The sequence below is a fragment of the Chelon labrosus genome, assembly GCF_963514085.1.
Source record: "Chelon labrosus genome assembly, chromosome: 1".
NCBI lineage: Eukaryota > Metazoa > Chordata > Actinopteri > Mugiliformes > Mugilidae > Chelon > Chelon labrosus.
In genome coordinates this window covers 10,864,552-10,887,767 of record NC_140337.1, presented here as the reverse complement: position 1 = coordinate 10,887,767, position 23,216 = coordinate 10,864,552, and the positions used below count along the sequence as shown (strand labels likewise).

Genomic DNA, 23,216 nt, shown 5'->3' with positions numbered 1-23,216 from the left:
TAGACCAGCTTATGGGAAATCTGGTCTGCAGTCTCTCTATTGGGAAGTGATTATGCTCGGGTAAAGATCTACTGAGACAATCAAATTGTTTGTTTATGTGTTGATAGACAGTGTAAGAACAACTCATCTGTGTGCCATGGAGTAGTATTTGTTTACAACTAAATGACCTCAGCAGAATGTGACATCATGAGGTTTCCCTCGACAGGTCTCCAGTCTATCACAGGACTAACATTAAGAGACCAAAATCCATTCACACATGCACACTCAGAATTGCCAATGAACCTGATTGTGCATGTTTTTTGACTGTGGGAGGGTGCCAGAGCACCCAGAGAAAACCCAGAGAGGCACAAGAACCTGCCTATTATTATAGTATAACAATACTATAAGGGCCACTAATGGCCTTCCACTGGATTGGCTGAGGGCTACACCATTAGCATTAGCTTGGTGGCTTGAGGAGGCTGAGACCTCCACCTGCAGCCGCAGTGGGCTGATACTCTGGCTGTTGGGTTGGACAGACCAGAGTCAGCGGAGGAGGTTGGACCTTCCAGCCCAACCTCCAAACTATTAGTGAGTGTTAGAAACGACTCCTATTTAAAAACTCCTACTGGTAACGTGATGATGTCATCATGACATCTATTTAAAAACTCCTATTAGTAACGTGATGATGTCATCAACAACAAGTGGCCAATAGCTATGCCCCTTATGGGTGTGTCCAGATGTCACAGTTGTGTTTGCATTAGTCAGTGGATGTTCATTAATTCCATTGACATTTTACACACTTTTTTTGATTCTCACAGTAATACGGGACCAAGTGCGTCCCGTTTCACGTGTACTTTTGTTTCTAAATACGGAACGATTCCGTTTTTCAAGGGACAGTTGGCAACCCTACCTTTACAATGATGTATTGAAGCTAGCCGTGCTAGCTGTTAACGCTGCTTCCAGTGTCTGTACTAATCAGCTGTAAGCTAATGGACACAGCTAGCTCTATAGCCCCATACTTGATGTACAAATATGAGATTTAAGCACCTTATATGTTGTCTTTTGACAACATATTAACAAAAAACTAATTTATTTCATTTTTTTTTTACATTTTTTAAATGTCGAAGACTCACCCTGCACTCTCGAGGTATAGGCTAATTTTCTAAGGCTAATTAACATGCTTGGGTGACGTCTACTCAGACTATTACAGCTGACCAGTCAGAGCTGTGACTTTTACAGATGGGAGTGCTCACCCCCTTTCTTAAATACGTGGACAAAACCTGCGCTCCAGTGGCTGTTTCAATCAATGTTGACCATGAATTGTTTTACAGTAGCAGTAGTACTCATACGTAGAGGTTCGTGGGTAAATAATTTGCATAAGTATTAGCATGTCCTCGTCATAAGAACAAAGGGACCAAAAAAAAAATGGAGTCCCTTAAGTATCTAGCTTAGTTGTGTGCGTAGAATAAATTGTCACTCTCTTTGTGATGAGCTTATATCTCCAGTTTGGCTGCAGAATAAAGAAAGATAAGTTTTCTCTTACTCACAGTTTCACTTGAGCCTCTCTTATTTGATGTGAGTCCAATTAAGTCCTGATAGTCCCTGCTCATACCCGGCTTCTCAGTTCTCCTACTCCTATCCCGCCAGCAAGATATCCTATCTGAGATGGAAAGATACCTTGCAGCAGTGATACTGTTTCTTAAAGTGCCTCCCGCGTATTTGTGTGCATATTTGATAAAGCTACATGCATTCAACTCATTTCCATCCCTCCTTGGCTCTCATTTCGTTTCGCTCGCTCTTGTAGTTTTGTTGTTTGCCTTTCATTATTTTCTTCATTAGCGTGAACAAACATCTTTGTTAGAATTCTCTTTTGGGTATCACTCCATGTCAGCACATTTCCACTTCCTTGATCTGAGACAGCGGGAGAAACGGGAGGGGAAAGAGAGAATCGGGGAGAGAACAAATTAATTGTATTATTTCAGCTTACAGGCCTAAATCCCAGACATAAATGCAGCCGCGGTGGCAGTGCATTTCGCGCGGAGGAAAGCATGCGGCAAATGAAAGACGAGGGAGAGAGCTAAGAGACAGAAACAAAAGAGATGGAAGTGGGAAGATGAAGTGAACGCAATGGAGAGACCAATTCGGCGCGGGGCTTGCATGAGTGAGAAACGAGCGTTGGCGGTTTGTAAGAAAAGGAGACTGATGGAGAGCGAGCGCACGAGGAGCGAGGTAGACCGTTGCCCCGTTCAAGTTCAGCGGAGTGGAGTATTTAATCTAACATGATGAACGAGCTATTGGAAACATCATCCTCCCAGCTCCTCCTTCACCACCCCTACCCTATTTCTCACGGACCGTAAGCCCTGTGATGGAGCTGTGTTTAAGGTCATTTAAACACCAAGGTAAAGAAAGTCAGTCAGAACACATGGCGCGTCACACACGCCCTGACAAGGATCTCCCTGCCACCGGCTGCATAGGCAAATTGGTACAAGCATAGTAACTTGTCCCACGTCTTATCATCCCATACATCACTAGTGTTCTCTGGTTGGTTTTTGCTCCAGCGGCTGAAGGATGGATTGAGGGCTGGGTGCTCATATTTCTTTCTATCATTTTATATGAAATCCAGTTTCCCTACAGGTCGAACCCAGTTTTGCCGCCAGCGATCCTTCGCTGAAACAAAACCTTTAAACTTGCAGTAGTGTCTTCTCTGGTGGAGAAGGCACAGCTTAAATATTCAACAGGACACCAGGGGTCATCACAGTATTCACAATAACAACCAGACTGAGGATTTAATTAAGCTCCGGTTTAATTAAATCTCTTTGCTTTTCACAAGACTGTGAGGAATTTGTGAGGAATTTTCTTCCATTGTAGTACTTTCAGTACTGAGTGCAGTTTATATCTGCATAATGTTTCCTCTTTTAATGCTTGAGGACAGGCCAACAACCTATAATCACTATGTTCAGTGGCTACTTGCTGGTGTTGTCGCTTTGCTTTTACACTGTAAACATGTTCATGATAATGTCAGCGTTCTGATGGTTACAACGTGTACGATGTTCACCCTCTTATAGCTCACTTAGAGTGACGCAGTGGCGCTGGTTGAACCCCCATCAAACCCCAGACCCCATCATGTCAGGGCTCAGCCTTCATCGGTAGTCGACCGTCATCAGCAAACCATTCCTCACATCTCTCGCCTCAACCACGGTTGGGCAGGAACAGGACTTGCTTGGTTTTTGTCAGCAGGTGAACTCGATTTCAATTAAATTTCATGGAAACAATCGGTGTGTGTGAATGGGAATGGCTTAGAGGGAGTGATAGAGAGGGAAATTGGAAGCGTGCACACATGGCCGATTAAGGCAAAGGCATTGCATATAGACAGACAATAATTAGAAGGCAATTATTCGACGTAGTTCTCAGTTTTGGCAAGGGAATGTGCGGGACGGCGTTGCAGATTGAATCTTCTGGTGACGGTGAGCTGGAAGATGACAGCTGTCCTGAATCGTTTGGTTCAGAAAGAGACCTTGGTGGTCCAAACGATTACTGCCAGAAGTCTGCTCATGTCTACGACTCAAGCCCACATATGAAGTGTTTACCTTGGAGTTCACGGGGGGGGTTATATGTCAGCCAGTCATACCAGTTATGGCCTCCTCTTTTTGATCGCTAGTGGATGTTTCCGGATCTGGTTGCCTAGGGAACCTGCTCGTATATTCCCCAAACAATCAGAACATGAAAATATTGCTATGGCCGGAGCTAGCTCTCCTTGCCATTACCGCTGTCTATTTGAAAAGAAAGTGTTGCCAAATCTTGTTTCGCCCCAAGCCTCTTGTCAGCATGCTGAATTTGATGGCAGGAACCATAGTGGTGCTCGCTTGTGGTAATTGTTTAGGGAACTGCGCGTAACCTATACGCGTGTCAGTGCGAGCCATTTATACTTGTGTGCTTGTCAGTCTGTCTTTTTTTTTGCCAGTTGGGTTAATTTTAGTTTCTACTTCCTGCTTCACTTTACACTTCGTGCTTCACTTTCAACAACTGCGACTGAAACTTTCGCCAAAGAGGAAGTCGTACAAAAGTTTGTATCTCCGAACCTCCTCAGTTAACCCTTCCTCCATGTGTTCCATCCGTCAATTCGAAAATTGCGGAGATGGAGAAGCAGCCGAAAATACTAAAGCGGAAACACGCTACTACCAAGTGGACCAATCGCAGCTCTTGCGGACTGCGTTGCCATGGCTCGTAGTTACATTTCTGGGGAGGCGCACGTCAGCTACGTTGCAAGTCTCTGCGTAAGCTCTGCGCTTTCGCCGTAGCTATGGCGTCAAATTAACGCAGAAGACCAAACCGCCTATAACCCTAACAGTTGTGTCATGTCAATCAACTGTATCAGACAAAGAAACATTGATCATTGCCTCAAAGTTGAGACTGGTCCTACTTGGTACCAACCTACTCAGCCTACACAACTTGGTGAACCCCGCACTCTAAGAGGCTGTTATTATGTCTCGAGCAATACCGAACTGTGAAAATATGAATTATGACCAATGAGACACCAAGGTACGTGCGAAACGGTGAATATACCATTACTCTTCTGGTCGAATGCAGATTTTGTTGATTTAACTCTTATTAGTTTGGTGTGCAGCTGAAGCTGAAGGGAAAGCTGATTGGAAAAGTATTGGACAAACTTTGACCTGTTGGTGGAGCTCTTAAACTCAAATCGAAGCAGCTGTCACGCTCATAAAATCTTTATAGCCTTGTACTATACGCACTGTAAAGTTTTATGAAATATTTTTGACCACATGACTGACACGCCAACGGGGTGGCTTTTAGTGGCTGCTTGTCACGGTTTAAAACTTGTCCTCTCGTGGCTTTCAAAAATATTTTCAGGATATATATTTTTTCCCAAAATGCCGAACACGAAGTTGAAGTTATAAGTGCATTCGTCACTCGCCTCTTTCTTTCTTTGTCTGCATATATTCAACTGTCTTTTTCTGCTACGGTTTTATATCCTCCGTCTTCGTCTATAGCTCTCGGCTTCCTTGGCCTCTCTGTCTCACTGCCTGATGTTTAAAATAATCAAAAGTCTTTTGTCTCCATTTAGTGTGCGCTCCTTTATACTCACCTACCGCTCTGCGAGACAGTCTTACCCTGCATGCTTTTAGAGTAGCTTAAGTGGTTGAGTGGACATGGAATTGGAGACAGAAGTAGAGGCCGCCTCTATTTGTCTGGTTTCTTAAAGAGCAGCTCGCTACTGAGAAGTGACTGACTCACACAATACGAGGCTGGAAAGCTTTGAAAGAAATTATAATTGGATGCATGACTGGAATATTCAGAACGGCCTTTGCTCAGAACTTATGAGGTTAAGGTTATTCATTTTCGGAGTGAAAGAAATACTTTTTCTGTCATTATCCTTGCAAGGATTTTGCGTTTTGTCGATACAAGTTGACCCCCCACCCACCTTTTTTTTTTGTTTCCGTTTTGGTATGTGCACAAAAAGTAACCAAGTGAATATTGCTGCGCATGCGCATGAACGTTCGCCTTAGGGCCTTTTCCCCTCTCTCCCTATCAGCGCCATTATCGCCACCTACCCCTCGCTTGTAATTGGGTGAGTTATTTTTACCTCTAATGCCTTTCCTTCCTCTCGCCATCCCGCCTTCCCTCCATCCTTGGCGAATTAATTGGAGGGGGCAGGAGGCCACGGCACATATTGGGTAGGTAACGAGTGGCGAGGGCTGGACGGCCGCTAACACCCAACTCTCTAATTGGCTGCCTGAGAGGGATGAGGGTCATTAGGTATAGGTGACTGCTTTGCCCTCTCGGCACAGTCATACATTCAGACAGACTGGAATGCTTATGCATGAATGTGCGCGTACGGTGCACACATCTTCCGTCTCCAGATATCCCATTGGTGTCAAACCAGTTGTCTGACAATACATGTCAACCATTTGTCGCAGTCGTGTGTTGCCTTGAGATCCTCGGCTGAGCTGAATGCATAGCAACAATGAGCTTTCAATGAGGATGCCTTATACTCCGTCACCCCCACACTCTCATTATCACATCATGCATCTTCAAACCTCTGAACATACTTGAAAGACCAATGACTATATGTAGTTATAATTGATAGGACAGACACGCAAGTCTCTGCTGCCCCAAAGCCCTCACGCATCAAAAGTTTTAGCTCAATTAGGACCTGGACATACGTTGAATCCGCTAGTCTCCCTCACACATTGTCTATCTCTGTCTCTTATGTCAGTCTCTTCTGAGATCAGAGTGTCCTAACCCCTCGTAACGCTTCACGGGACATGAAGATGATTCAGGGTTCTGCTGCTTTGTCCTTTGGCGTTGTGCAGAATTGTTAGGAAAGCAGAATAACTGCGTATGTTTTTCATCACGGCCCGCTAAATTAGTTTGAAGTAGGCTAATTGGGGATAATCGTGGCCAGACGAAGATTTTGACAACATTAGCCCCAATTGAACCATCCCACACAAGACTAAAAAGACCAGGCTGGAAATCCTGCCCCACGCAAATATTGAAGCGACTTCCATCTTGTGTTGCAATCTGCAAAATTTGGCTGCTCTGAGAAATTTGTCGCTAATTATCCTGCAAGAGACATGCCAGCGCTCTCCTTCAAATACATAAACACATACTTTTTTCCTTTTTTTCTTGTTTGCGTCACTAGACCGTGCGTTTCCCAAAAAGCGCCTAATCAACAAAGATGGTGTCGATTCATTTTCTTTCTTTCTTTGGTGTAATTACTGCAAATTGTTTTTCTGGTGAGGAACAGTTAGCGCATGATTTATAGCTGGCACAGCGTGGCAGCGTTTAGTGCTCCTCACTTTACAGCAGTGTTTTGTAATCCACTGTTTTTGAGGAGTATTGGCATAGATTCTGTTTTGTTCTGGCACACACATACATTTTGTTTCTGTCAACTGCTCAGCTGACCCCTCGCCCGCCTCACCCACTCTCAGTGAGGATTACCAAGAGGTCCTTTCACTTATACTTTCCTCCTCCTTTCCCTTCCTTTGTGTCCTTGCTCTCTTTGTCTCCGCCATCCTTTGAGTCACATTTTCCGGCTTTGTTTGTTTGCCTCAGTGATGGAGTAGAGAGTGTATTTTTCTGTACTGTAATGTTGGCCGCCTGTGATTTTGTTGCTGTTTTGATGTTTTGCTTATATGTGTGGGCGTAGGTGCACTTCTTCCGTCTTTCTGCCGGTTTTTGTGTCTCAGCTCAGGGCTCTAGGCTATGGAAAAATGCTCTAAACTGCTGTGAGTGTTGAGGCTGGAGAAGGGAGGTGCACAATGTAGAGTTACAGCGGAACTTATGAAAACTGTGCCTCTGCATCTAACCCCTATTTCTGAAATGGGCCTCGGAAAACATTGAGGCTGAAAGCTTGGAGTTGGTTTGAATTCCCCAATTGCACCTTTGGCTTTCATAGAGCTCTGCTGTTATACACAGGTGTACACACAGCCCCTTTCTGCCTCTAACACACACACACACACACACACACACACACACACACAACATTTGGACTCGGTTTGTGCGTCATTGGTGAGAAGAAGAAAAAGCCAGTGACTGGTCAGTGTGTTATTGGTCTGTCACAAACTATTTTCAGAAACAAAGCAGCAGAGGCTGAGCAAGTGGAGCCTCTCTATTGTTAGTTTTCATTAAACCAAATGACATTCAAGCCCACTCTGAGAAACTAGTTGTGACTTTCATAATGAGACAACCTGTTGATCCCACCTTATTAGGGAAGGTGAGATGGTTCCCATTAAAGGACCCTGTCATTTCCAGGGCCATTTGTGGAATCATAGTTTCTAGATTTGTTTTGAATTTCTTGTCAAAATTTAGCTGAGAAGATGTCACCCTCATGTTTGTGTGCTTAGTGTGTTGCTAAGTAGCATTAGCTAAGTACCTACTAAGCATTAGCAACTTAGCTCTTGTACTGTTTGATCATTTTAATTTTTTTGCCAAGGTTTAGTTAAGAGGATTACTTGTGGAGTATGTGTGGAGTATGTGTGGAGTATGGAGCTAATACCAGGGTTGCATTAACAATATCTTAGCAACAGATAGCTAGCTTTATTTAATAAAAATCAGTCTGGGACTTTCTGTCCTACATTTGACTTGTCCTACAATTGTTTGGTATTTTGTTTCTTTTTCCAAGGTTGAGTTCAGATTGAATATGGAGCTAATGGATTAACATTAGCTTAGCAACAGCTGGTTAGCTCTGCTCCAATAAACAAAAAAAAACCTTCAGTGTGAGAAGTTGTGTCCTTCACTTGAGTTGGAATTATTTGTAGTTTGATAGTCTGTTCAATTTTGTGTTCTAAATAAGGGGCTAGTCCAAGGAGGGTGTTAACGTTAGCTTAGCAACAGCTAGCTAGCTATGTTAAAATAAGAATTTTTCAGTACGGGATGTTTATTCCAACCTTAACTTGGAATAATTTGATATTTTGGGAGGTATACTCATTTGATCTTAAACCAAGAGTTGGCTGAGAAGATTAATTACACTTTTAGATCTGAATTATTATTTTTTTTAAATTAGTATGGCATGTCTGTCCCACATATGATTGGGAATAGTTTGGTGGCAATAACATTTGCTTAGAAACAGCTAGCTAGTCGCTTTTTGACAAGTTGTATCACATTTGTTTGATGTGTGTATTTACAAATCTGTAAAAATAACAAGTGTGCAGATTTGAATTATGTGCTCTTAATGTTTCTCAGCATCTCTTATTATATGGTCTATGATTAACAGAAACTTTTGCAGAACAGGAGAGAGCCATAATAGCCGTTTACTTCTTGCTTTCACTCTAGATTGTAAGTGCGGCTAACCACCTCTTGGCCTAGACATGAAATATCAATCCCCTCATCTAACTCTAAGTGAGAAAGAGAATATGTAATATGCAGAACAACTCATTCAAGAGGTGTGGTAACAAAAAAGAAAGAAGAAACATGAATTTATTTACCATTACATTTATCTCCATCTCTCTGTTTGTCCAGGATTACAAAGCGGGGCTGGCCATTGCTGAAGTGGAACTGACTGCTGCCAATATTAGAGACGTAGACCGCAGGGGCTTTGAAATCAACACACCTTTCAAAAACTTCTGGTACGTTGTGCTCTTCATTTGTGTTTGTGCATTGCAGTAGTGTGAACCTTCGCGTGCAGTGGCAGGTACACTCTATATCTGTCCAGTTTCACCTTCCTCCCTTTACCCACAACAAAGACCCAAACAAATTCACACTTGTCTGTTTAATAATGTGTGTCTTTTTTTGTGTGTAAGAGAAAACTGTTAGATCCTGCAGCTCTTACCTTTACACATACTGTCAGTATAGATGCCTCAGAATAATGTTTTTAGTCTGTGGTAAAAAAGTGACTGCAAGCATTTTGGTTCATCTGCTCATATACATGTAAGGTATTAAGAGGCTCTGTGCGATAAAGGTTAAGTGCAAGAATATACACATAGCAGTGTCAGATTAATATTATATATATTAATATTACACCTATTTTACTTCTTACTAGTGTTATTCAACAGTGTTTTTTATATGCAACTGAGCTACTGTGACTAACCAATTTACCTTGTGTATCAATAAAGTCTAAGTCCAAGTCTAAATGTCAGCTTCCAACACCATAATCATCATCATCTGGGCTTTCCCAAATTGTTTAAGGCATAGACTGTATAAAGATGTACGTCGGAACTGCTCCTCAAAAGTGAAGCCAAAGCAAGTAGAGCTCCCCCTGGTGACTGGCTGCAGTATAGGTAATAAGCTCCACCCCCTCCATGTTAGTGGATGGGCCTTGTGCCAAATTAAAACACTAAAGTACACATCAAATATTTTTTTTTCCATGGATGGTTTCTGTCATTTTAGGTAGTTAATATAATGTTGATGCATGTTCAAGCGTCAATTTTTTGGATGAGTTTCATTTTAGTTAGTTATGGCGCTATAGAAACAGGATGTGACATTATGGCGACCACCAGTTGCCATGCCAACCACTCCGTAAAGCGGTCCTGTGGGATTGTGAGAGTTGTAAAAAAGATTTAAAAATAATTACAGTGTATAACCCAACTTTTCCTTGCAACTGGTGGAGATAGAGCAGAGCGCAGTATTAATTAAACAAAAACACGAGTGAGTCTGGAAGAAACGTGGTCGGGTCACCGATATCGCGGCTCCACGTGGCTCCTCTCTCGGACCGTAGTGCTCAGACTCTGGCTCCAAACCTGCAAGATGGCGCCGCCCGTATCCCTGGCTAAAATGGCGTTGATTTGGCCAATGTAAGGAAGTGGTGACACATTGTCCATATTTATACAGTCTATGGTTTAAAGGCGTAGTAATCTTAGTGTATGTAAACTTCTGACTTTAAAGGTTCTGTGTCTTTTTATACAGTGTAAGAGAACTTCTGCTTTCAACTGTATACGGCAAATTAGTTGTAGCCGAGGTAATGTTGAGCAAGACTTACTGTCAGTCATTAGAATTTGATTTGCCCATGACTCAATGTAGCTTCATCTGCCTAAATCCTCTCATTCTAAATCCTCTTGGTGTGATTGTAACAGACCTGAACACACAACAAGCCAGCAGTTTTTATTTCCACTTGAGAAGGGCCGCGAATTTAAAAGCGATCTGAGTGTCACAAACTGGGAAAGTTCAAACCGCGGTTTCGGTTTGATTCGGTTTCATTGTCGGCCGCTTGAAACGAATTCATGCGCCTTTACCCCTTACGGTGCAGAAACTTACTTTATGTTTTCCTTTGCGGCACAACTTGTGAAACTAATGAGCCGTCGCGGAGTTAAGACTCTGCTCTAATGAGACAAAAGAGTTTGCTTTTACTGCATTTAGCGGCGCCCCTGTCAGATCTCTTTCAAAAAGCTCCTTGTGAATCACAGCGCCGACCGCACACCTAGTAGACTTATTGATCAGTGCGGTGTATACACTATATGAGAAAGGGGTTCTGTACAAAAAACTCTAATTATCGATGAGGTTTTTTTTTTTATGAAGTCTCCCCTGGGTGCTTTGTGCGGGTATCTCTGTAGCCTCTGTAGGGCTCAAAGCCTTTCAGGTGACTCCAGTCCCAGAGGGTCCTACAATCAATGAGCGCGCTTGCTTGTTTGTGCTGTAATGGCCCATTTAGAATACAGCCGTCACAGCTGCCCGGACAAAGCACGGTCGTTTGTTTGTGTGCGCTCGTTCACCGTTTTCTCTACTTTACCCCTTCTTTTTTTGCCCGTTGCCTTTTGTAAAGATTTTTTTTTTGCCCTCATTCCTCTACCTGTCTGTTGCATGTCCGATCGATCTGTTTGTGTCAGCTCCCTTAATGGTCCCATCGTTTGGCAGCCTCGTTAAAACACTGGGTGTAATGGCCATTTTGTACGGAACAAAAAAAAAAAAAGAAGTGAAATTTAAATGAGCTCAGGTCTTCAGAATTGTTTCGATGAGGTGGTTTCTGAAAGGGTGTTATTGTATGCGAGCGTGTGTGTGTGGATCAAATCGATTGGCAGCCCTGGGAGCGTTCTCCTACCTGCTCAAGGTGGGGATTAGTGAGAAACTCATCTAATCACTTTAAGCTGTGGAGACTCACTTTGGCTTTTCCATTGTTTTGCCGCCGTTAAATGGACGGAGTGTTCGGTCCGTTGTGGTGGATGCAATAGCAGGCTTTTATGAGTAGAGAGAATGACAATGAGGCGCAGAGGTGAGGAGACGTAGACGAGCAAAGACATTCAACTTCGGAGAGAGGAAAAACTTTGTTCTCTTGATCAGAAGGCACTTCTACTAAAGAAAAGCCGCAGATAAAGGCCTAGCTCAAGGGCAAATTGGAGAAAAATCCATGTTTGCTGGGTTTGTTTTGGGCTTGTCTGGCACATATTGAAATCTTTGGACTGTTGTGGGGAGTTTTTAACCGTAGGCATAAAATATTTCTTTATAAAATTTCTTGAGGCGAGGTGGATTACGCTGATTGAAGGCTTGTTTTACAAAATGCATGAATTTCAGCCGCACAAGTACACAGATTCCCTTTATCTCCATTGCGTCAAGTGACCGCCGGGGAAGTGAATAAAAGAATAATAGCCATATAAAATACAAAACATAAACGGAGCTGGACTGGTTGCAATCCCTAGAATCACTTTCTTATAGAGAAAAGGTTTACCTCTAATATTAAACACTACTCATACGCCCAGTTATTATTGTTTGTTCCTGTTTGTGAAGCTATGAAGCTTCAGCAGTTTGAGCCACACATGTGGAGTGGGTATCTTCTAGTGTGGAAGCCAGCCCAAACTTCAACTGGCCCCAAATTTTTTTTTTTTCGGGGAAGGTTGGTCTGTAGTGGCTCCATTGGGAACTGATTAGGCTCCAGCTAAGCTAGATCTGCCGGGCCAGTCGAATCGTTTGGGTGGACTTTAAATGGTGCAGAGGTATTTCTTTTCTTCAGTATCAAAACACCCCATAATGAAATCCCAATGACTTGTTACCAGACTCTTATTCTGATAAGAACCGAGTCTGGCTTTGTTAGGCTAGGTATCTTCTAGAGCAGGGGTAGCCAATACGTCAACCATGATTGACCGGTAGATCGCAAACGTATACGAGTGTATCGCTACCATTCAAAAAATAAATAAATAAATAAATGAATAAAGTTTTAGATGTTGGTTAACGTACAATACACTGATTGACTGATGGGAAGACAGTCTGAAATCTGGTCGGATGTGCGTTCCTGGACTGGATCTTCCTAGGAAGAGCGTTCTTCTTTGCAACAATGGGAGTTCTTGTCCTCAAGGTTCCCACAGACCCCTGATCACGGTCCACACTGATGTACAAATTCTGAACTGTTATACTATGTGGGTATCGTCTAGCACTAATTAACCCTGGCCAAATGAAAACCAACTTTGTCACAACGTAACGTCAGATGCACCAGTTTATCGGCGTACGAATGTTACCGAACCTAAATGTTTAATGCGTAAGTGCATGTACTTTCTGCTAATGACCAATTGTGGAAATGACATTTTTATGATCTGTTTCCTTTTGCTTACACTGAAAATGAAGTTAAACAAAAGGGTCTTATATTGCATTTCTATGACTTTGCTGAACTCGTTAGAGGCGGATTGAAAAAAGTAAAAATCCAAGAAAGAGAAACTGAAATTCCACATTTTTTTTCTTTTTTTTTCTGGGTCTGTAATATTGGTAGTATTACACGTAATAAGTTTGAGCCAAAGTAAACCAGATGGCATCATTGTGAAATAATCAGATTCTCAGATTTTTGTTTTTACCAGCAGTAATCTTCAGGATCAGTAGACTGAAGTCTGCAGTGTCTCTTACAAAGATATAGAACAAACGGAAACAAAAACCTCCCGAAAACAGAGCAATAATGAGCTGATTACAGTGCTGAACACGATTTACGATTGCTGAATATCTGCCAGCGTTTCTGGTTTATCTTAACATGTAGAGTTTTGACTAAATAGTATATAGACGGAACTTTGGACCTGGCATTAGGTTTAGTTCAAGGTTTTCTCTCTCTTGTATGAAAAGGGGAAGCTGTTAGAAATGCACTGAGGTCATATGGATTATCCGCACACTAAAGTTGACGTGTCTGAATTTAAAGAGAAGTTCTGAGCTCCGGCGTTTTAAGTGAAAGAAAAACCTTCCACAGTACAAATCGCAGATACTGAGAATATTACAGGAAATGTCAAGCTACCACACATCAAAGTTGGATTACCAAATTTAATTGTCATTTTACTTTTTTTTTTTATTATATATATAAAATACATTTTCATGAGTTGGGACTCGATAATAAACCCTCGGGTGAACGGGGAACCCCGGAGCTGTCTTCAAGCAGACCGTGAAGGTCAGGTGGAAAACTGAATGTTAAAGGGCCTCTTTTTTATTCTTCTGGAATTGTTTGACATTTATTCCAGTTAGATGAGAAGATCGATGCCGCTCTCAAATCCGTGAAAAGACTGTCAGCTTAGCATGAAGTCTGGAAACCAAAGTGTAAAAACATCAAGTTACAAATAGATTCTAGGAAGTCACAGTATACCTGGCCAAGGAATGATTTTGTCACAGTTCGGGAGCGTGGCTCAAGTCAGCAGTTTTGGGCCCGGGTAATTTGCAATGTGAGGTGCTTACGGATCCACTCTTAGACCGATCAGACATAACATTATGACCACCTTCCTAATGTAATGGATTATACTTGTGTAGGTCTCCCTTGTGTCTCCAAAACAGTTGCGAGTCATCAGAGAACGGACATGGGCCTTCTGAGGGCCCTAGGGGGTGGGGGTGCCTGGTCTGGTCTGGTCTGGTCTACGTGGGTGCTACATGTCTAAGTAACATCCACACGAATGCCAGGTCCAAAAGTTTCCCAGCAGAACATTGAATTGTCTTAAGATGGTTAGTGTTATTTACATCTCCTGTCAGTGGTCATAACGTTGTGGCTGATTGCCATGAACTTCCTCAACTCCTCGCACACCCGTCGTGCCATATGTGGAACCAACGGCCTTTGCTGCTTTCTGATCCGAAGTTAGCAGGTTTATCATTGTCGTCTGCTACTTCTTCTTTTTGGTTTGATAGGTAGTTGGCACCAAGTGTATTCCTGCCACATATGAGACAACAATGTTGTTTCACCTATTTTACAAGAATGTTGGGCGGTACATTCAGCACTGGTATGCTAGTCTCAGTAGCGTCCTGTAGTGAGTGTTGCGCTATTATGTTTACACAAGTGTCACAGTTGGTATCAGCCTTCAAAAAAAAAAAAAAAAAAAAAGGCAGTCAGAGTTTCCCACTAAATGTCAAACTGTTCCTTTCAAGTTTCCACACATTTCTTTTAATGGCACGAGACATATTTAATTTGACTGGCGTTTCGGTATATTTTCACATCCGCGGATTACTGTATTCGTTGCACCCTTTGATACTTTTTACATTTTGATAATTACACGGGAGCGGCGCTTAAAAGCCTGAGAGCTCTGTTATTGCAGCTTGTGGCGGATGATGGACGTGCGTCGATGCGAGGGGTGATTGACGTGTTTGAGCGGCGCGCGAGATCGCTTTGAAGGAGCTAAGTTGGAGCTAATTTTATAGCCGGAGCGAAGGCGACAATTTGTTTATCGTTCATTTATAAGATGATTTTACTTCTCTTCATTTCTTACATGTAAGGGTCTTGGATATAATCTTTGAAAATGAAATTTCTGTTAATTTTTCTTCCTTTTAAAGACCCGCAATCCTTAAAACTGTGGTTTACTTTGTGGCCCCATCTGAGACCAGCCTTCACTCCATGTAGCTAAAACTCTGCGGCACCTTCACTTACTCTGGTGCCGCCGCCCCCCCCCCCCCCCCCCCCCCACCTCCCCACCCGCAGCTCCTTGGTGGGTTTTGGAGGCCACGTTGCAGTTCAGCACACGATGTGAGCAGTCATCTCTTTAGATGGGCCCTGGGCAGAGACCGGTGGGCACGGGAACGGCTGAACCCAATCAACCTATCGATCTCTGCTGGGCGACTTGGGCGAGGCTGGCCCGGTGCACATCCTCTGCTCCAGGCGAAAGCCTCCCTCCCCCCTTTAACGTCCTCCCTCCCTCTTTCTCCCTCTCTCTCTCTCTCTGTCTCCCCCACGTCTTCCGTCTTACTTTACACCGGTTGCCAGGTTGCTATGGAGACCGGCGGTCCCATTTCTCCTTTCTAAGTGCTCCTTTCAGTCAAGCCAGGGCGCTCTCTGTCTCTCTTTCCTCTCAGTTTTATATCTCCGTCAATCTGCCGGCCTTTTCCTAACTAAAGCTCACATGTGCATGCAGATTGCTCATTATGCAGACCTAGCGTTCGTTTAGCTAATCCTGTAATATTCTGCAACTTCCCAAAACGAGGCATGCGCTTGAACGCAGCACTCTCCCATCGGGAATCTGCGCCGTCTGTCCCCTCCTGTGACACTCGATGACCATGCGCGCCAAAAGTATTGCTCCGGAAAGCTAATGATAGAGGCGGAGAAAGATTTATGCACGCACACAAATGACACGCAGCCCCTGTATATGACTGACTGTGAGTAATAAGACCAGCGTGTGCGTGACGTCTCATTACAGTCGCCAGGTTGTTAGCGTGCATCCGAACCTCAGTCACTATTAATGACACATGCTTGCAAATCATTCTCCCATTTATAATTGCGCAGCGGTAGAATGTGGCAAATCAGAGCGCGGCGGTGTTTTTAGACACGCCGAACGACAGAAGGAGCGTCATTATGTGACCAAACTCATCTTAATTGTTTTGGTTTTAATCGTTTCCAGAGCTCCAGTTCCACGTCCCGATGGGACAAGAGTGTTCAACGTGATTTTTTTTTTTTAATGTGTTTCGAAGCTGTAAATGGGTGTACTTTGTTTTTTCCTTGGTATAATGTAGAAATAATATCCTGGAAAAATATCCTGCATGAGAACTTTATAGATTCTGGCCGTGCACGGTGAGACGGATTGATTTTACCTGCCCCTCTCCCCTCCTTCTATCAATTTCACCAAATCTATTGCAATCACACACACACACTTAGCAACCCCACGCCCCCACCCTAAAAAAAAAAAAAAAAAAAACCCTTTCAAATACTGCACGCCCCCATAACCCCGCCAAGCGATACTATGCTGTTTAATTGCTCTCTCAAATCAAATCAATAACAGTGAGGTATGTGTTGGGCACAAAAAAAATAAAATAAAATAATCGATCGTTGCAGCTTCACGGCCGAGTCAGAACGGGAGAAGGCGGAGTGGATTGAAGCGGTCAAGGAATCGATCGCCGAGACGCTCTACGACTATGAAGTGGCGGAGAAGATCTGGTTCAACGAGGCCAACAGGAGCTGCGCCGACTGTCGCGCCCCGGAGCCGGAGTGGGCGTCGGTCAATCTGGGCGTGGTCATCTGTAAGAAATGCGCAGGTAAGGAGCGGGCTGGTTCACTCCAGGCTTCCCTCACACGGGTCTGCATGCCGATGAGCAGCATGTTATATCTACATATGGCAGGAAAGCAGTCCTCACACCCGCCTACACACAGCTTTGTGAAACAGACGCAAGCAGCCACACTTCGCTTGAAAGTTGTTAAAGCTCACCTGCAAGGACGACCCCATGACCCCTGAAATATGACGTGTGAATACACTGCACTGGTTAATTTCTTCATGTTATGCTTGCTATATTGTGCTGATATTCTTGTTCTGGTCAGGATTTATTGTGTTATAGTTGCAGTTTCTAGTTGCTAGGGGGCAGCTGTGGCTCAGTCAGTAGAGCGGTTCGATCGCCGGATTGTGCCACATGGCGAAGTGTCCTTGAGCAAGACACCCAAGTAAATTAGTATGAAGTTTCTTTGCATGTTCGCCTTTGGACAAAACTCGCGTAGATGTCCCGCTCTGTCCTGCTGTGCACTGACTCACGGACTCACATTTACACTGGGCTGCTCATAGAAATTCATTATTGAAATTTAATTGCCAAGTGCCCTGCCTGTACACCATTTTGCCTGTATTTATAATGCGCTCATGTGATGCCAGAATGAGTTCACCCAACTGGTGAAATTGCCATGAAAACTTTTTAATTCAGGACCCTTAGAGCGAGCACCAAGGTGAAAGCGCATAAAAAGACAAAAGAAACAACAACCTCGCAATCAGGGAAATCCAGCGTACAATCACCGATCCACCATAACATTATGACCACCTCCCTAATATTGCGTAGGTCTCCCTTGTGCCTCCAAAACAGTTGTGACTCATCAGAGAATGGACATGGGCCTTCTGAGGGTGTCCTGTGGTGCCTGGTAAAATGTTGTTCGTGGGGGTCTTTGGGTCCTATGGGTTGAGGGGAGGGGCCTCTGTGGATCATCCCACAGATACTTGATCAGTTTGGGATCCAGTGAATTTGGAGGCCAGGTCAACACCTTGTTAATTCTGACAAAGGCCGTTATCAAGCAATGTAAATGGCCAGCAATCAACTAGCTATATATGGTTAGCTAGGTTAGTTAGCTCAGTTCTATGCAGTATATACGTTATATGAACATGGACATAAAATGCATAATTTTACTTTACTTTTTACGTTGGCAACTCTGCAATTTAACTTGCAGAGTTACTAACATCATATACGCAGAAATTAATAAGAAACAACCCAAAGAAGTTAAAAACTGAGCAAGAGTCAAAGTCATGATAAATCTAAAAATTTAATAAATAAATAAAAAGCCTTTCCTGTTGGTACTCAGCCCTCCTCTCTGTATGTGTGGCATGACGCCTTAGCCGTGTGTGAGCATGCACTCTGACCCGCGGGCTCTTTCAGAATAAGATCTCAGGTGATAAGCCACTTATGGGGGTTGTCGCGTGGCCCCTGGACTCCTCTAATCTATTTGGCAATACTGGATGGCTCAGATGAAATGACAACAAAGATTAAGCCACAGGCGACAACTCAGGGGATCCCGAACTGCTTCTTGACCTGCTAAACATGATTAGAGTTGAGCAGCGGCCGTGCTTGATGCGCAGCGATATATTTGGTTGTAGTGTTTTTTTTTTTTATTTAGTTTTTTTTTATGCATGCTCCACACTCCCTCTTCCGCCTCCAGATTTCGCCACCTCCGCCTCCGCAAAAACACATGTAATTGGTGCGTGTCGGACACTCTGCATCCTTTTTCAAACATCCTTAAATGATTTCATTTCCAGGGGGTGTTTAATACACTCCATTTAGACCACAGGGTGACTATTTGTAACCAGGAAGCTGTCCGCACACTGTGCCGTCCTTAAATTAGGCTGCGGTCCATTTGGAGCACCAGTGACTGCTCACGCTTTTAATTAGCACTCTTAACGCTTTATTGTCACGGACAATAAAGAGAAATGCTGAACAAGAGGAAGAGGAAGGATGTAATGAGAAGGCTGATGGTTAAAATGATCCCAGATTGGCTTTCCCTTTTTTTGTGTGTGTCAAGACGGAACTAAGTTTAACAGCCTGGAACCCCACTCCTTGTTGTAGAACAGCTTCATCCTTCAATATTTTGTCTTTGTTTGCATAGACTTTGGATTATTATAGTCCTTTATGTCAATTTGATACTAAGAACAACAGTACAAAATTCTGGTGCACTAGCAGAAAAAAGCCTTAGTAAAGTGTGTTAAAAAATAAAAAATGTGTAGAATTGTACGATCAAACTTAAATGCTCACACACCATCCACCACATATGTATTTAAAACAAGCAGTCAGTGCCAGCATCAAATTATGCGCAAAATAAATAGATAGTTCTTGGGCCTTTTCACTTTTTATTAGAAGGACAAAAAAAGTTTTAATACTGAATCGTATTTTGAGCTTTCATTGTCACAAGAGGACCCTTATTCGACTGCGGCGTCTTACCACCCTTGGCAAAGTTACTGTTCTTTTCAAAATTATTTTTGGTATTATCTGGTAAAAATGGTAAAAATGGATGGACTTGAAGGCAATGCTTTCTAACTTTATGAATTTGGTCAACTATGTAATTATTCTGTGCTAGATTTCAAAAAATTGCCCATATGTTCAGAATATACCCAGCCGAGCCTTTAGGTACAGTAATAGGATTAATTCAAGAATTAAAATATGTTTAAACTCGTACATATACAACAAACAAATAATTTGGAATAATTTTTATTAGAATATGTACAAACTTATTAATTATTTGGCATTTAATGGGCAATAAACTTTGTTTTGGTCTCCATCTATGGAGGACCACAAGTGTCAAAAAAAATAATTAAACTGAATCCATAAATTAAAAGATTAACACTAATTCATTATTTGACATGTTAACGAGCAATATGAAGAGAAAATTGAAAAATGATTTACCAATCTAATACTGTTCTTATAAATCCCCTTCCCCCTACACATTTGTTCTTTTTGCCCTTTCTCCCACCATTCAACACAACTACCAGAGGAAATGACATTGTTTGAAAGCCCTTGAAGGCTGTGCTCCACACATGTAATTGCATTAAACTTCTTTAAACCAGGATGCAACCTGTAGACTGCTGGCAACAGTTTCCATGGTAACACAAAAAATAAAAAAAAATGCAGTGCTCATTGTCTTGCTCCATTTCCTCCTGACTCGTCACTGAGTGAGGGGGAAAATGCCACACAAGTACAGAGGGTTTGGAAAGTGCTCCATGAACTGTCGCTGTAGTCACCGGGAAAGTTTTTAATTGGGGGAGAAATCCTTGGTAGGTAGACTAGAGTTTTTTTTTTATTTTTTTTTTGTAAGAGCTACCGTGATGGGGATGCCCTTTTGTGTGTTGTTTTGGTTTCACAGGAAAGATGAAGACATTTACAACAGGCTATTTATATGAGAAGACAGTGCTGTGTCGCTGTGTATCCGGTGCCACATGCTCACGCACACTTTTGTTTTAGCTTCATTACCCTTACACAAGTGAAAATGTTCCTGTGGTGGTGCATGGCTCAGTGGATGGAGCACGGCTCTAACGCTGCAGCAGGGGTTCGGAGTGAAATATTTTCTCTGCTTCACAGGGAAAATTGGCAGGCTCTTGCTCTTTGGCCTTCATTTGTCAAGCTGGACTTGTTATTATTTTGACTAGAATCACCGGGATTGAACAAATCAGATTTAAACTCCACACCGCAGCAATTCATCCACATGCTGGACTATTTAATGTGTGCTTTTCCAGAGAACTATTTAAATTGGAGAAGAACACAGGAGAAGAAGGGAGTACTTTTTATATGTAGTCTCTCAACATCTAAACCAAAATATGTTTGGTTAGCTGTAAGCCCAAAACTGCTGATAACCCCTGTTATAGTTTTACACTGGTTTGTATTAAATCAATATCAACAGCTCAAATTCTGATACTCACTTGTTTAATTGATTTCTCTTAAAATGTGCTTAATAGAAACATTAAATCTATTTTGTTGGGAGACACTCCAAGAGTTTAACAAAGCACTTTAATTCAGAGCATGTTGGCTAATGACACAATGATATCTGCCTGGATCACGTTTCTGTACACCTCCTTCAGGAGGCTGTATGTCACACTGTTCATGCACAACTACACTAATTTAAAAATACTACAATATACAGATGTAGGAAACCGCACCCCCGTTTAATGCAATGGATTACACTGTTCTGATAGAACATGTCTGGAAAGCCTCGTGGTGTTCCACAAGGTTTGCTACTGGGCCCACTCCTGTTTTTCAATATACATCATTCATTATACAACCAGTTTAGTTGTCAACATAGCATAAATTTTCAAAGCTGCATGGACAACATGTCACTTTACATAAATCTTGTGCTTAACATAACATGCCATAAAATTATTAGTTCAAATGAAATAAAACTTGAGAAATTGAGAACTTAGTGGTAGCATTATAGAAATGTAATGATGCCTGTTCTTTTAACTCAAGGAAAAAAGAACTGTTGTAACAGGAGGCGTGGCACTGTAAGTTGTCCTCAATGTAACCAACTGTTGGATCACAGTGGAACAAAGCTTGGCGCATCAAATTCAGTATCCAATCTGGGATTAATTAGACCTGTCAGTTAGTGAATCCTGGTGTCCTAATGTTTGTTAACAGCTCATAGTTATATAATGAAGAGACATTTGGGACAGTTAGTCTGCATGAGGTTTGTGTAGCCAATTTGTTCATCAATTTACACCAATTATATATGATTACGCTGCACTGAATGAGGAAAGCAACACTCTTAATCTAAAAAATGTGAAGGTTTGTTCTGCTCTGCATAGACACGATTTAGCACTAGCGTTTCTAAAGTAAGTAATGAAAATAATGGTGACTAGTTGGCTTTCTTAATGTCTTTGTGTCAAATCAAAGATTGCTTGCATCTGTATTCTGTCGAACTGTGTCAAGATGGCCTTTCACAGCTCACAACCCCTCATTTTCATTCACAGCTGCTCTACTTGAGAGTGGAAGACAGTAATGAGATCATGCCAAATCTAAATCTAAAATTATCTGCTGCTACACACAGGACAATAATTCACATTCACACACATAGCGTGTTTCTGTGTAATGTATTATGCATGTATGCTCTGTCTTTGGCCATAAGCAACCCCAGAAGCCTCTCGTTCACCCAAATAAACAGGCCGACCAACAAACACAATGAATTACTCATGATTCATTAGCAATTAATGGCCCTTGTTCTCTGCTTTCATTTCCAATTAGGAGAGCTGAGGGGACTAAATATGTCTGTTGTGAGTGAGAGAATGAGCTCGCAGTCATGCTCTGTTTCTCCGTCTTGTAACTGCCTGTTTATTGTTTATTCCATCACTGCCGTTTGGTGTGTGTTTGTGCACGCTGAGGAGATTGCTGTGCATATATGTACATGCCTGACAGGCGTTTCTGAAGATATACTCGCTCGCAAAATCTCTGTGCTCTTATTTGATGACTGGTGTCTTCCTGTGTGCTAGGACAACACCGCTCCCTTGGGCCAAGTCTTTCCAAAGTGCGGAGCTTGAAGTTGGACAGCAGTATCTGGAGCAATGAACTAGTGGAGGTAAATATGATGTGTGTGCAATATCCCCTTATTAGAAAAACAATGGTATTAATTGCTAGGCCATGCAACGAGTAACACATTTTATTGCCACAGAGTTTTGATGCATGAATAAAACCAAGCAACACTTTTGGTTTTGGTTTGGCTCTTGGCATGTCTCTAATATATACTAATATTTCTCATCTCGACTTGTCCCTTTTTACATGTTTTCCCACCCCTCAGCTCTTCCTGGAGGTTGGGAACAAGAATGCTAACAGTTTCTGGGCTGCTAATCTTCCTCTGGAGGAGGACCTTCACAGTGTGGCTTCTGCAGAGCAGCGTGCCACGTTCATCCGCAGGAAGTACAGGGAGAGGAAGTACCGGAGGGTCCTGGAGGGCTTTAATGACCTGGAGCAGCTCAACCAGGTACAGACTTTACCGGGACACTTCAGTATAAGCAACAGCATGAGACACTGGAGGTATAGAAATTTTGCTCTGAGGTGTTCCTCTAGTATGGTGATTTTTGGAGTTCAAACATTGGGCATCGACTGCTGGTACTTTGCTTAATCTAAGATGAGAGACAGTCATGAAGTATGTTTAGCAAGTAAGCGAGTTACCTTTCAGTACAGTCTTTATATTTTCCCATGTCCTGACTAAATGGACTCTTATACTCTGTAAATTTGACTTTGCATTACTAAGTTTTCTCCCATGTCTGAATGAACGTTGGCAACTCTGATATTGCTCTGTGGTTGTCGCGAAAGAAGAAAATACTTCACCACTTAAACAAGAAATTCTAAACATAGACTAACTTAGATGCTTGTTCACTTCACCAGCATACTCTGTGTGCCTCTATTGACCTTAC

At 42.5% G+C, this 23,216-nt stretch overlaps 1 protein-coding gene across 1 annotated transcript in view; it reads left to right on the top strand.

Annotated features, from left to right (window-relative positions):
- Positions 1 to 23,216, top strand: part of arap2 (ArfGAP with RhoGAP domain, ankyrin repeat and PH domain 2) — a 132,209-nt gene that overhangs the window by 37,348 nt on the left and 71,645 nt on the right. Inside the window, exons 10-13 of the mRNA XM_084548431.1 lie at positions 8,959 to 9,065; positions 16,634 to 16,833; positions 22,293 to 22,378; positions 22,598 to 22,780. Of these exons, the coding sequence (XP_084404557.1) occupies positions 8,959 to 9,065; positions 16,634 to 16,833; positions 22,293 to 22,378; positions 22,598 to 22,780 (576 nt within the window). The remainder of the gene's footprint in view (positions 1 to 8,958; positions 9,066 to 16,633; positions 16,834 to 22,292; positions 22,379 to 22,597; positions 22,781 to 23,216) is intronic.